The 13,983-nt window shown below is 31.6% G+C and overlaps 1 protein-coding gene across 4 annotated transcripts in view; it reads right to left on the reverse strand.

The window, feature by feature from the left end:
- Positions 1-5,737: 5,737 nt before the first annotated feature.
- The window catches only part of RIF1 (replication timing regulatory factor 1), a 47,068-nt gene continuing 38,822 nt past the window's right edge, over positions 5,738-13,983 (reverse strand). For 3 of the 4 annotated variants that reach the window (XM_074303462.1, XM_074303464.1, XM_074303460.1), the window contains 6 exons: positions 10,992-11,147; positions 10,633-10,710; positions 10,431-10,547; positions 9,022-9,174; positions 7,863-7,971; positions 5,738-7,002 (listed from right to left, as the gene is read on the reverse strand). In XM_074303462.1, coding sequence (XP_074159563.1) covers positions 6,791-7,002; positions 7,863-7,971; positions 9,022-9,174; positions 10,431-10,547; positions 10,633-10,710; positions 10,992-11,147 — 825 coding nt within the window. In that variant the 3' untranslated portion in view covers positions 5,738-6,790. The remainder of the gene's footprint in view (positions 7,003-7,862; positions 7,972-9,021; positions 9,175-10,430; positions 10,548-10,632; positions 10,711-10,991; positions 11,148-13,983) is intronic. The other variant, XM_074303461.1, reaches the window with a different exon arrangement.

Raw genomic sequence — 13,983 nt, forward strand, 5'->3', positions numbered from 1 at the left:
AGTGGCTTGGTTTGCTTTAGGGACTATTCCCAGAACCTGTTAAAATTATATTATTCTCACATTTGTTCAGTTATTCCCCACATGATGAATTTTTAATCCATAGCTACCAAAATAGTTCTGGTTTTATACATAGATAGATCCCTTGCCTGACAGAAGTCTCATTGAGTCAAAGGAAACATATAATTTAACTGACCTGCAGTAGTTTCCAAAATGGTTGAACCAATTTACAATTTTAATAATGCACTGTGTGGCTACACTACACCCCATGTTGTCCAGTTGGTGAATGTTTTAATCTGAATTTGATTAGTACCTTGGAGCTTATTTTTTCATGTGGTTGACATGTATAGCTCTTATTTATAACAATGTCTAAAATATCCAAAATATTAGATATAGAAAATTTTGCTAGGTTCTTAAAATGGTTTTACTTTTAATTCTAAATGTTTATGTAGAAAATTTCTAAAATTATAACAATAATTTTGTCTTATGAATGGACACCTATTATTATTTAGGAGAATTTTCCTCATCATCACAATTTATTAAAAGTAAATATTACCCTTTGGATATCTATATGGAGTTCATTTTGGCATATGGCGAAAAGTGTTGATCTAAGTCTAACTACTGCCAGACTGCATTTTACTTTTTGACATTTGGATATACCAAAAACAAAACCAAAAAAAAAAACCCAACCCAGATCTCCCAAACCCGCAAAACTCAAACCATTCATACACACATGCACAAAAGTTTCAAATTATTTACATTATATTTTATTTCAGAGAAAAAGTGCAATTAATAAAAAATATTTTAGCAGTACTTTCCCATTTAATATCACATTTAAGTCAGAAACTGTTAGCTACAGTCAATCCTTAATATTCCTTGAAAAAAGTTGTTTCAATGATGACTTCTTCTGTGGGCTTTCTCTTCCTCATTTAGTTAAGCTTAAGCCACTTTTGCATCATGAACTCAAAAAGAATTCAACGTTAGTCTAAGAAAATATGAGGAAAGTAAACTTGCTACTGCAAAAGCATAATGCATTCCCAAGTCCACAAAGGTTTATCTGTAGAATGCCTACAACAGTTTCTTTTCTGTGCAGTTGACAATATATTTCCACAACCTTATTTGTAATTCAGGACATTTAAGACTTATCTGTTGCATTTATCAAATATATATATATATATATATACATATGTTTCTTGTTAATGTAAAATTAAACTATCTTAGAAAAATGAGTTCAAGTGATAGGCACAAAAATACTATAGGGATAGCCCCTGAATTGTTTTAAATCTTTGTGACTAGGCTTTGCCAGTCATTGTTCTGCTAAGTGCATATTGGTGGAAAAGTATATCCACCAACAGAGGTAGAACATGTTATAAAACAGATGGAATTACTATGGAATCAATAGTCCCTTGAAATCCTTACACCCAACCTACTTATATGATTTGAAGCTCATGCATTATAGGAGAGAAACAAGATGATGAGAAATTAAATACTTCAAGTTGATGCATGGCAAACACATCCTAGGAGCAAAAAAACAAAAAAACAAAACAAAACAAAAAAGTTTAAAACAATAGATTGCTTAAGTATGTCACTAGAAAAATGGGTATATGTAATTAAAAAGGACAGTGAGATGCAGAGTTTTAACAAAAATATGAGATGTCGATAGCACAACTAGTGCTACTAAGGCCACTAACAAGATGCAAATAATCCAAATACAACTGTCAAAGCCATTACTGTTCTGATCCCCCAAAAGCCAGTTCTCCACACATGGCAGCTTTCTTTAGGCAAATTTACAGATTATATTTATCCACTTAATCACACAGGAATGAGATTTATACTTTCTACCTGACAAATTTAGGAAAAAAGTCCTTATGACTTGGCAAGCCATAAATAGATATACAAGCTGCTTATCTCTTTCCAACTAAGCCTGAAAAATTCATCACAAGAACCATCCCAAGTCAATAGCTTTTATGAACCTAATAAATACTTTTCTAAATATACCATACAGTTTCCAAAGTTACATTTATTCCATTAACATTGTATTATGTTGGATCCTTCTGGAATAAAACATGTAACATCAAATCTTCAGACAAGTGAAGTGAATCGATAAATGCCAAAACAATTTCAGTCATTTTTGACATAAAACACTCTAACACATTATCTCTCTCCCTGGACTCTAAAATATCAAGCCTGAACATGGCCTTAAAAAAAAATTTTTTTCTGTACTGAAAAAAACTATGATGACTCTGAATTTAGCCTATCAAGTCATAGACTTTCTATTAATAAGGTATGTAGGGGATGTAATGATGCCAGACTTCGTGATAGGGTTATTCAGCCATTATCTCTCTTCCGTGCACCTGATCTGTGGTCTAAGACAAACCCCTTGCAACTGTTGTTAAATCAATAAACAATATGGCCTACAACCATAATAACCATAATCTAAGGGTAACAAAAGGCCTCTTATGCAAATAGGGTACATACTTTTTTTCCCTCTGGCAACCTATGATTAATAGTGGAGTTAATTGCAAATACAGAAATCTCATCACCATTAATTAAAGGGTCATCATTCTATTAGCAATTTGTACATAATACCTGATGGCATTTCTAGGAAACAAGCAGGTTAGATACCTTTGAATACTTCATTGAATGGTTGGGAAGCTGCTGGTGGGGAAGTAGTGACATTTCTCATGAAGAAAAAACCTCACAAATTTATATTCTACTTTAAAGTCATAATTTATCTTTCTGATTTTAGACCTACCCATGATGCCTTATTGAACTACCTATTTTTGCTTCATTTTGTTATTGGCTATTAAAAGTCCCACAAACCTTAACTCTAATTTGATAAATCTTTACAGAAAAAATGTGTTTAGCTTAACAGTTTATAAACAGCATATAATCAAGAACATTAGATCCAGAAAGGATTTAAAAAATATTATTCAGATGAAAGTGATTAAGAAATATTTGTTTTAGATTTGGCTTAGAAAAGATAAGAGATTACCTTTTGAAAGCATATTTATTGCTATGTGAATGGCACAATTAAAAATTATTTCTACCTTGCTTTCCTTAAATCAAAGAGAGGATGGTATAAATGTCTCCAAAACCTAATCAAAATACAAAATTTTCTCTTTAGGATTAACAATTGAAAATAATGTCCCTTATTCAGATTAGCACTTAGTGGGAAATTAAAAGCCATTATAGTAAATTTACTTTACCCAGGATTATCTGGCATATCTGTAAACTTAACATTTGCTTTCTTACAGCTAGATTTTATTTTATTTTTATACTAGATCTATCTGTGATTTTAAAAGTATATGGAATTCTAATAAAGAATCTCCTCCTAAAGTTGTCAGGTACATCTTTAAAAATCTTGCTTAGAATAATGCAAAAGTTAAACTGCTTGCCTTGGGATCACAGTTATTAAGCATCAGAGGCACAAATAAGAAAAAAGGTTTCAACAAAGCATGCTCTGTGTACAACTGCTGCTTTTCCTAAGGAATTTTTTTCCTTAAATTTAAAAACTCTCTGAAGAAAATTTTAAATCAGTTGAGAGGGATTTTTACCCCAGAAGCTTTGGGAAGCAAACTCCTAATGCATCTAAGTCCTAAGAGCAGGTTTAACTAATAAATTAAATACTTCACAGCTTAAAAGATTTTTATAGATCAAAAAACAAAAAGTGTTATTACTTAAAAGTTCTACTCTAGGACATTTCGACTCTCTCCAGATTTTTTCAGGCTCATTCTAAAATTCTGATAATCAAATGAGTCTGATGCTCAGTATGAAAAGAATGAATCATAATTTATCTACTCTACAAAGTGCAAAATAATTTCAGCAGGTTAGAGACCCTATGCCCCTCCTCCCCAAAAGGTTATGGAAACCTTAGTAAGCCAAAAACAATCATAACCAACAAACTACCAACATTTCTTAAAAGATGAGTTTATGGTTTCCTGAGATACATGATCAAATAATATCATAACCAAAATTAATTCTCAAGGTTCAAGGGAAAACTGAGCTCCTTTTCTAAATGATTTGGAAAATTGACCAAATTAGAGAGGACGTGGAGAACAAGAGAATTTAATACCTCTAATTAACTTGTATTTTATCTTTCTTATTTCAATTTCCATTTGTATTTTTCTAATCCTAAATCACTTGGCACTTTAACTAGATTCTCGATCCTCCTCCACATACCTGCCCATCTGATAATTCATAAAAATAGGGAAGACTAAATATTTATTTTTAATGCCTAAGTAGAACACTTAAATTTGTTAATCTCTACATGGAAAACAATCCATTGCCAAAGACTCAAACTTAAGATGTTTTTATTCAGATTTAAAGCCTTTCCCCCTTCCCCTTTTCCAACACTGTTACTCAATGTTTCTTCCCTACAAATGAAACCAATTTTTGCTCTACTATTTGTGACTAGGATCAGATTATTAGCTCCCAGGAAACCAAACATTATTGATAAATGATAAGATTTATAATTTTAAAAAGTCCAAAAACTACAGGAAAACCTCATTGACAATTGCTTTACAATGGTGCAAATAGAAGTAAACTTCAACCCACTCTAACAAAACAAAGAATAAATCAGATTTAGAATGAAAAATATGGTGAAGGGGGGGATGATTACATAACTTACACTATGCCTCTTTTTGAAAAAAGACAGGTTCTAATTAATCCTCCCTCCCTCCACAAGGTCATTAACTTTTGAAATCATCCTTACTAAGCCTAGTTCAATCAAAAGGTCTTTGACATTGAACGAATATATCTATAAAGGATTCATATTTCAGTCTTTTTTTTGCTGGTTTTGTTCAGCCTTTTACCAGAATCTAAAGTGAAGTTTACCTGTATCTAGAAGTAAAACAGAAAGCATGTGGATAAAAGTGATTGAAAAGTGTGAAAAATTATCTGTAACTTTATATAGGTTGAGTGTCTGTTCATGTATTCTAATGCTGTTTTGGTTTGGTTTTCTGTGAATCTGATTATGTTAAAAAAAAAAAAAAAAAAAATAGACTGTCTGAAAAGCCATGAACCCATTCTCATTTAGATAGTGGACTAGAGATATCTTTCTCTAAATGGTTGGGATAAGTCCTACTGATCTGTTCACATTCTGTATCCCTTAGCACATACTTTTAAGAAAGATGACATTTCTCACCCTGTGGCTAATAGAACCTAATAGGTCCAGAGAAAAATTTAACTGATGATATTGGTATCATTAGTACTGTGTTGTATGCAATTAACTAATTAATCACAACCTATTTAAGAAGGCTTTTTATACTGAAGACAAGGTTATTTGGAGGGAATTTTAAAAAAAAAAAAGTCGAATTCAAATGTTTAAAAAATCATGCAAGTGAAATTAAATGTACAGTATGGAATGGGACACCAGGCATTACTAATGATGATATTATTTGCCACAATTTAATTTTGTTCAAAATCTCTTAAGCCATAAAAGGAAAACTTTGTCAAGTGTGGGGCCCCCAAAAGAATCAAACCCCTGGGTTTTTCTCTAGTCAAATTGAGCTAAAACTGTCTAGACAAGAATGTACTTTCAGAAAGCAAAAATAAAACTGGCAAATTTTCAACTGATCTTCCTTTGATTGAATCATTTTACATATGTATAAAATATAAATGGAACTGAAAACGGAAATCATTTAACATTTCACTAATTTTATGATCTGGTATCTTTCGGATAACATGTACTCATCTTTTCAGCTAATATTTCAATGACCAATTACAGCACTCACTGTTGTAGGACTTTGTAGGGTACTTTATGTACAAATAAAGTGATCTCATGAAGACGCTCCATACTGATAATACAGTAACATAATATATACAAAGTGGATTTCTACAATATAAAACCAAAAACTCTTACCCAAAAGATCTTTATGAGAAGGGCAATCCATGCAATTAATCAGTGGAAGTTTATAAATTAAAAACCAACATCTACAATCTATACATAATATACAAATGGTTATGCACTAAACTGTATTGTATATGTCCCACAGAAACAAATTCCCATGGGAAAATACTGCTGCATTTTCATTTGCTGAACAAATGAAAAGAGCCCAAAAAATGTTACAGGAAATCTGTTAAACGTAACGATGGAAAAATGATAGTTATGGTTATTATTATTGTTTTTGCATTTCATCTTTCATGAGACTTGTCCATAACATTATGTAAAAGCATGTTAACTTCACTGGAGAAAAAAAAAAAGGAAAAAACAAAACAAAACAAAACAAACAAAACCCCCCCCCCCCAAAAAAAAAAAAAAAAACCCAGAAAAACCCCAACAAACCACCTTGATTCTGTTCCATCTCGTTTGAGATGCCTCATCAAAAAAGACTTCTTTGCTCTCAGGAACAATAAATTCAAGCAGGAAATAGAGTATAAAAACCAGTAATACCTCTGCAAAGAATTTGGCTTTCAAATAAAACATTTTCAATTCCACTTACTTAAAATGTCACTTTACATAAAGTATTGAAGAAATAAAAATGTTTTCCATTTAGAAACATTTGATTTTAGTCTTTTCTTCATGTTTTAGTAAAAATCGTGCTTGAAATACTTGAAAGATGATGCATAGCAGCAAATGAACAAATACTTCACATGGAAAAAAAAAGCAATCCCACAAAATTTTAAAAATTGAATGTACATCATGATATATTTCTCATGGTTAAAAAGATCTACCCTGCAAATATTCAGTCTCTAAATTCTAAAATTTTGTTCATGGAATGTTTTAGAGTGGCCATCCTCAGTTAACAAAAACTGTGATATTAAAGAACTTTTATGATAAAATAAGGAATTCCTAAGTAGAACTTTCATGGGGTGGTGACCTCCACCGAGACTGTAGATTTTTCATTATGCAGTTAGTCATGCTACCCAGTTTTTCTTGCATTTCAAAAAGTTGACTTCCTGAATAATTATGCAGATCTTCTGAATTTAGCTGAAGAGCAAGAGCACTGATTTGGGCCACAAGATTTTTGGTCTGCTGACCATCTGAGACTGGTTCAATTAAATCTATGAGAAAACAAAACAGAATAATTCATTTGGCATCCCAATTAAGCAAAGAATCACATCCATTTACTGAGTATTTAATGAACCTTAAAATCTTAAGAACTAGCTTTATTAATAGTAAGCACTTCTAAACCAAAAGATTCAAAAATTTACAAATACAATTTTAATTATATAAAATTTAGGACAGCAACAAACTAATCAAAGGAGTACCAAACAAGTTCACAATTTTTCGATAACTCCAATCATGATTTACATTTGCCTAATAAAATGGTTATTTTACAAATCACCTTGCCAAATGTTATCCACAGAACAATCAAGTGAAGTAGACAAAAAATGGGAAACCAAAGCAAAAAGGCACACAAATCAGTGCCATTTGAAAATATTGTTATCATTACTTCATGTTTATACTACTGTCCTCCTACCCAGGTTACTTATACCTTCAGAATCCAATTCTTACCGTGCAACAAGAAAATTGGATTTACATATATATTGTATCTAGGTTATACTGTAACACATTTAATATGTATGGGATTGCCTGTCATCTAGGGGAAGGAGGGGAAAATTTGGAAAAATGAATACAAGGGATAATGATGTAAAAAAAAAAAAAAAAAAAATTACTCAAATGCATATGTACTGTCCAAAAAAATTATAATTATAAAATTAATAATTAAAAAAAATACTGTTATCATTACTTCAGTTTTGCTCTATTTTATGCTTTACCCTCCCCATCAAGAATGAAGACACAAGAGTACTGCCTTTGACAACCTTAATCTCTAGTATTGGTTGGAGATGCAGAGGTGACAATTAAAAAAAAAAAAAAAGTCAAGCTTTAAATTACAATGGTACATAAATGAGAAATATACCTGAAGCAAATGTTTCTTCATCAGGAGAAATGGGTTTACTTTCCATTCCATTTAATGATTTCTCTGAAACCTCAATAAGAGTAATTTCTTCTAGTCCTCGAGATTTCATCTTGATAAGACATACATATGTACACAAGAAAAATTTTTTAAAAATCAAATATAACTTTTAAAAATAAGAAATTGAAATAAAACATGAAAGGTATTTTTCAACTTAATTTTCTTAGCTTAGTTTTTTTTTTTTATAACAAAAGTAAAGCACAGGTTCAAAGGTATATAAAGGGAGCAGGTATATACATATAAGGCATGGTCTATGAAGCATTATTATTAATGACCAACAATCCTGAATGACCACACAAAACTCTCAATGCGATGGCCAAACAGAAGAAAAACTACCCAAACCCCAAAAAACCAAATGAAGGATTATTATTTACCTCCAAAAAGAGAGATGTGTTAAAGATACACATTTATAGACATGGCCAATTTGGCAATTTGTTTTGCTTGACAATGTGATCTTGCATGTACCTTGGACTGGGTAGTATTTAGACGAGGAGGGGGAAAACTGATTAAATATCTTAAAAGAAAAGCTTTGGGGGAAAAAAAAAAGCTTTGAAAGAGTCATGACTTTGCCATCTAGAGGAGGGAGTGGGGGGAAGAGGAGAAAATATGAAACATAAGGCTATGCAAGATTCAATGTCAAATTATCTGTGCATATGTTTTGAAAATAAAAAGCTTTAAAAATTTTTTAAAAAGAAAGCATCATGACTAATATGACCAGAGCACCAATGAGACATATATCCAGATAGTTATTTCCAATAGCTTATCAAGATCCAGAATTAAAAAAAAAAAAAAAAAAAAAAAAAACCCACCCCCTCCACAATGGATGGATTTTGCTTGACTATGCTTACTTGCTATAAGGATTCTCCACCACCCCCACTGGTAAGAAAAATAAGCAAAAAATGTTGCCTCTCCCCCTCCCCAAAAGAAATTATTGAAGCATTCTAAAAAAGGCAAAGAAAAAAGAAAAAAAATTATTACAAATGTATTTTCTGAATTTAAGTCTTACATAAAAACTTGAATTCTCTTACAATGAGCTTTCTTAAGCATTATTATATAATGATCAGTATAGGTTTTTTTTGTTTTTTTTTAAACTTATTTTTACCTGCTGCTCATGATATACTCTGAGAGCCTTCTTAACATTGGAAACTTTTGGAGAACGGATAGGGAGAGTTTTTATTTCAGTTGCTGTCAGAGTGCTCAGATCACCAATTGTCTTAATATTCTTTGCTCTAATGAGCTGCCCCAGGCCTCTTGCCTGAACAATAGAAAGTAAGAGAAAGTCAACTTATAAAATGCAATTTTTCATTACATTTTTATTTTTCATCTCAACATTATCCAAAAAGCTTTCCCCATTTTAGTTCACTTCTAACTCCAAACCAGTTTTTCTTCACAACATTATTACATATTTTAATCCACTGATATGAAAACAATTTTTCCTATTCAAGTGGCAAACTGTGTCAATGTAATTTTTTTTTTTTTTTCTAAATCACTATTCACTGTCCCTTGCAGCTATCAAAACAATACTTTTGTCTCATTCAGGCATTTTTGGGGTGGGGTGAGGTGGGGAAAACAGTACTACAAAGAATAATAAAATGCTAACTCTAGGATTCATAAAACCTAACTTAACAAGTTATCCTAGGATACATAAGTGTGCCATAACTTCTCCTTGAAACTCTGGATCTTGTGAATTTGGTGTCTATTTTCTCTGAACACAGATGAAATGCCACAGACATGAGTTCAGCAAAGAATCAACGCAGAATTACTTTTCAACTTCACTATTGTCAAATATTTCAAATTTTTTACAAAAGATGCAAGACTTCCTAACAAATAAAAGGTCCTGAGTGAATGTTAAACTGTTCACTATTTTTGGTATGCTCAAGAGGATTTAATATTTATGAAATGAGTAGCTCAACAATTTTTTGGGGGGGAGGGGATTTGTTTTAAATGAAATCAACACCAGAATGAGTCAGATTCTTTCCCTATATCCCAATCTTCCTTTGCAAAAATAAAAATGGTGAGGACAATACTTTTCCTCTCTCACCAATCACATCCTGGAATCACCAAAAAAAAAAAAAAAAGCATCCTTAGCACAATACAGAAACCTGATTTTTCCTTTGTAAGAATAAAGCTAAAAGCCATCTTCCTGAATTCAAATGTGGCCTCATATACCTCCTAGCTATCTGACCCTGGGCAAATTACTTTAAACCCGTTTGCCTCAGTTTCCTAATTTGTAAATATAAGCTACAGAAAGAAGAGAGACAAACTACTTCATTATCTTTTTCAAAAAAAAAAAAAAAAAAAAAAAAAAAAAACCACAAATGGGATCATTAAGAGGTGGACCCAATTAAAACAATCAACAAAATGAACATAATTTTCAAATATTAGTATATACAGAAAGAATTAGGTTTTTGTTTTTCTAATGATTTACACTGACCTATGAGTCCATGTTGTCTGCTTTTAATTTTGAATCTATGTTAACTTTACTATTGGTGATTTTGATTATACCACTCACCACATGTTTGAAGTAATCTGAGGTAAAATAATGTCAACCGGTGCTCCACAATTCACCAAGGCTGGGTAAATACTTTCATTAGAACACTGAGGGGATTCTTTGGTCATTTCAGCAATCTGAACAATCAGATAAATTGTTAAATAAGGATTACATCACTGAAAAGGAACATATAAAGTTACATGAAAACTAAAGAAGCCTTACTAAACACTTCTTTGAGCTCTTAAATTTAGGGCTACGTGATCCTGGGGACAGAAATCCTTTGGTTGGAGTGGTATTATGCTAGATAGAAAAAAAGGAGAAAAAACTCACTCAGAACCCTAAATAACTATAACATTCAATTTGTAAAGTTTAAAATAGGTATTTTTACAAAATGTTCAGTGCCCTTATGAAAAATTAGATGTCATTTAATCCATTTAGAACAGTTCAGTATCTTTTTTTAATCTTACCATATTTTAAAAACACAAAAAACATTGTAAGTCAAAAGATAGCTCACATAGGTACAATTAAATTACGCCCAAAGAAAGAATACTTAGATATATTTTTAGATACTAGTGGTTTACCTTGGATTGTGCAGTAGGAGAACTTTTAAGACTTTTAGCTGTTGAAGAATTATTTGAAGAATGAGAAGAATGTGACCTAACAACTGGGCTTCTCCTATCAATATCATCTGCCAATCCTTCCTGGTAAATTGGATCTGCAAATGAAACTCGTCGAACCTAAAATAAATAGTTATCTAATGAAATCCATTCTAATTAACCTTATAATATTAACTTAACCCCCTCCCCCAACTTTTTCTCCCATGGTCAATGACTAGTTTATTTCATCAGTACCTAAATGGCAATTTACAAGCTAGCAGTTACTTCCATGACTAGTACTGATGAATATCAAATGGTTAAGAAATAGTGTAATATTCATGCTACATTGAGAAGCATACTGAATCCAAACATTATTTCACATTGAAGCTATTAGGTCCATGACTGGCTATTTCCATAGACCTCTGATATCAAAACAATTTGGTGGTGATAAAATCAGAAACGATAGAGGTCAAACCACATAAAGAACTTCCTACTATAACATATTTCATTCTTTCTTTTAAAGATGACAGCTGTTCATCATTAAGTATGAAATTCCATGCAAGGGGCTTTACTTGCTCAAGTTTTTATTTGAATAAAGTACAAAAATACTAGTGAGTAATGAAATGTATCTGTACATTAAAAAAAAAAAAAAATGACGACAACAACAACAACAACAACAAAAAAAAAAAAACTGTGATGCTTACCTACCAACTGAAATTTAAAAGTTTCTTATTTTATAGTAGCATCTACAAATCTCTACTTTCAGGGTCCTCCATTCCCCTTATAGCTGATTATCTATACTATTCTTAGTCTCAGAGAAAGATTGTAAGCACAAAGGACACTTTTAACAAAATCTCAAATATTAAATTTTTTTCTAATAAGATTACAAACTCTGAAATGTGCTTAACATCCAGTCATGCTATTTCTACTTTCTAACCATATGCCTCTAGTACATTTGGACAATACTACTTATGCTAAAATTTTCACCATAGTTTTTCCTGTTGGCTTTTTGGTTTCTTCTTCTGCAAATTCTTCCCAACTGCTCATTTGTGTCCTATTTCTTCTCTCAAGAAGTCACCAAATTTGTCCTTTGTATTATCTTTTATTTTTCACCTTACTCTGTAAGTTTGTGTATTTGCATAGACAGAGGTAACAGTGGTTCTTATTTTTGATTGCTTTTTTGAATTTTGTCTTCCATTTCTGTTATTTATTTTTATATCAATTTTGTCTGTGTTTCTTAGTTTAATAATAAATAGGTAGTTTTGATTAGTTTTACAAGACTCAAGGCAAAAAGACCCAGTTCCCACATGTTAACCTTTCAAGCATTATCTACACATTCAGATATCAGAGTGCTTTACAATAAATGAATTAGAAAAGTAGTTGGTCAGAGGGACACCTAACTTACTTCCTGTATTAGTAGTAAGTTAATCTCTTATTTCAGTCTTCTAGTAGTGTTACTATCTGAATAATTTGGGTTCAGGGAATTTGGAAGAAAAATTCAACCCTTTCATTTTATAGATGAAGAAATGGAGGTCCGGAGAGGTCGACACTTGTCCAAGGTTTAAAAAAAAAGTCCAATAGTTATAAAGTGTCAAAAGTGCAAAGAGCATTTTTCTAATTGATACCTATCAGTCAATCAAGCATTTTAATAAATAACTACCATATACCAGATGCTTTCCCTTTTGGGAAAAACAGGCATATATTTAAATATGTAGCAAAAAGGGAGAAGGGCATTAATAGCTTGTGGAGATGAGAAAAAAGTCAAGAAAGCATCTATGTGCAATGTAACACTAGAGATAAACTTTGAAAAATGAGATTTTAAGAGAAGTGAGAAAGGAGTATAACTTCTAGGCAAAAGTAAACACCATGTTAAAAAGTAGAGGCCAGATGGTTGGATCATATAATTAGCTTTGTAAAATAGGTATCAAGTTTTGAAGTGACATGATGTGACTTGAAATAGTGTAAATTTAGGTATGGCATAATTTCTGCCATTGAAGTTTTGTCAAGGGAAACAGGGTAATAAAAATATCCAAACAGATAACTATACCACACAATAAAAATATTTAAAGTGCTACAAACCTGACTGTTACATGGAGTCTAATATGTTAAGGGCTCTCCTAAACTTGTCTTTTTGAATTGCCATATTTTCTAGAAACACTGGACCCAGAGCACAGGTTGGTCCACTAGTTTGCAACACAATCCTCAATAAATTGAAGATGAACAATCAGCAGCAGAACCCAATAGAATCATACAAGTATGGCTCAAAATTTAAGAAAACTTTTCAGATTTATGGTTAGAGGTAGAATTCTAAAGAAAGCAAGGAAAATAATGGAGATAAAAAATAAGACAATTCTAAGAAAATAAAATTGTAATTTTTATACAAAAATCAACAGAACTGAAACCAGGGAAGTTCTTGATTATGGAAAAAATTTTACATTAAAAAATCAGAAAATTGAAACAAGCAATAAGTAATGTCTAAAAAGGCCAATAAAGCACTTTTTAAAAATTACATAGAAGAGGACATAGGTGCAGAAGGAACCACAGATAAGTAGGACACTTATAAAAGTAATACACTTTTTCTTCATTCATCAATTGATAGTCAAAAGATAATTTTCAGATGAAATTAAAGCCATTTCTTAATCACATGAAAAAAATGCTCTAAATCACTTATAATTAGAAATATAAATGAAAACAACTCTGAGGTACCACTACACTCTCAGCTAAGCTAAGATGATAGGAAATGATAATGATAAATTTTGGAGGGGATGTGGGAAAACTGAGATACTAATGCATTGTTGGTGGCGTTGTGAAATGATCCAACCATTCTGGAGAGCAATTCGTAACTATGCTCAAAGGACTATCAAACTGTGATTTCGATCCTTTGATCCAGCAGTCTCACTATTGGGTTTTTTATCCAAAGAGAAAATTAAGAAGGGAGAGGCATCAAAAAGTTATCAAAATGTGCATACCCTTTGAC

The sequence above is a fragment of the Sminthopsis crassicaudata genome, chromosome 3 (genome assembly GCF_048593235.1).
Source record: "Sminthopsis crassicaudata isolate SCR6 chromosome 3, ASM4859323v1, whole genome shotgun sequence".
In the NCBI taxonomy this organism is placed as follows: Eukaryota; Metazoa; Chordata; class Mammalia; order Dasyuromorphia; family Dasyuridae; genus Sminthopsis; species Sminthopsis crassicaudata.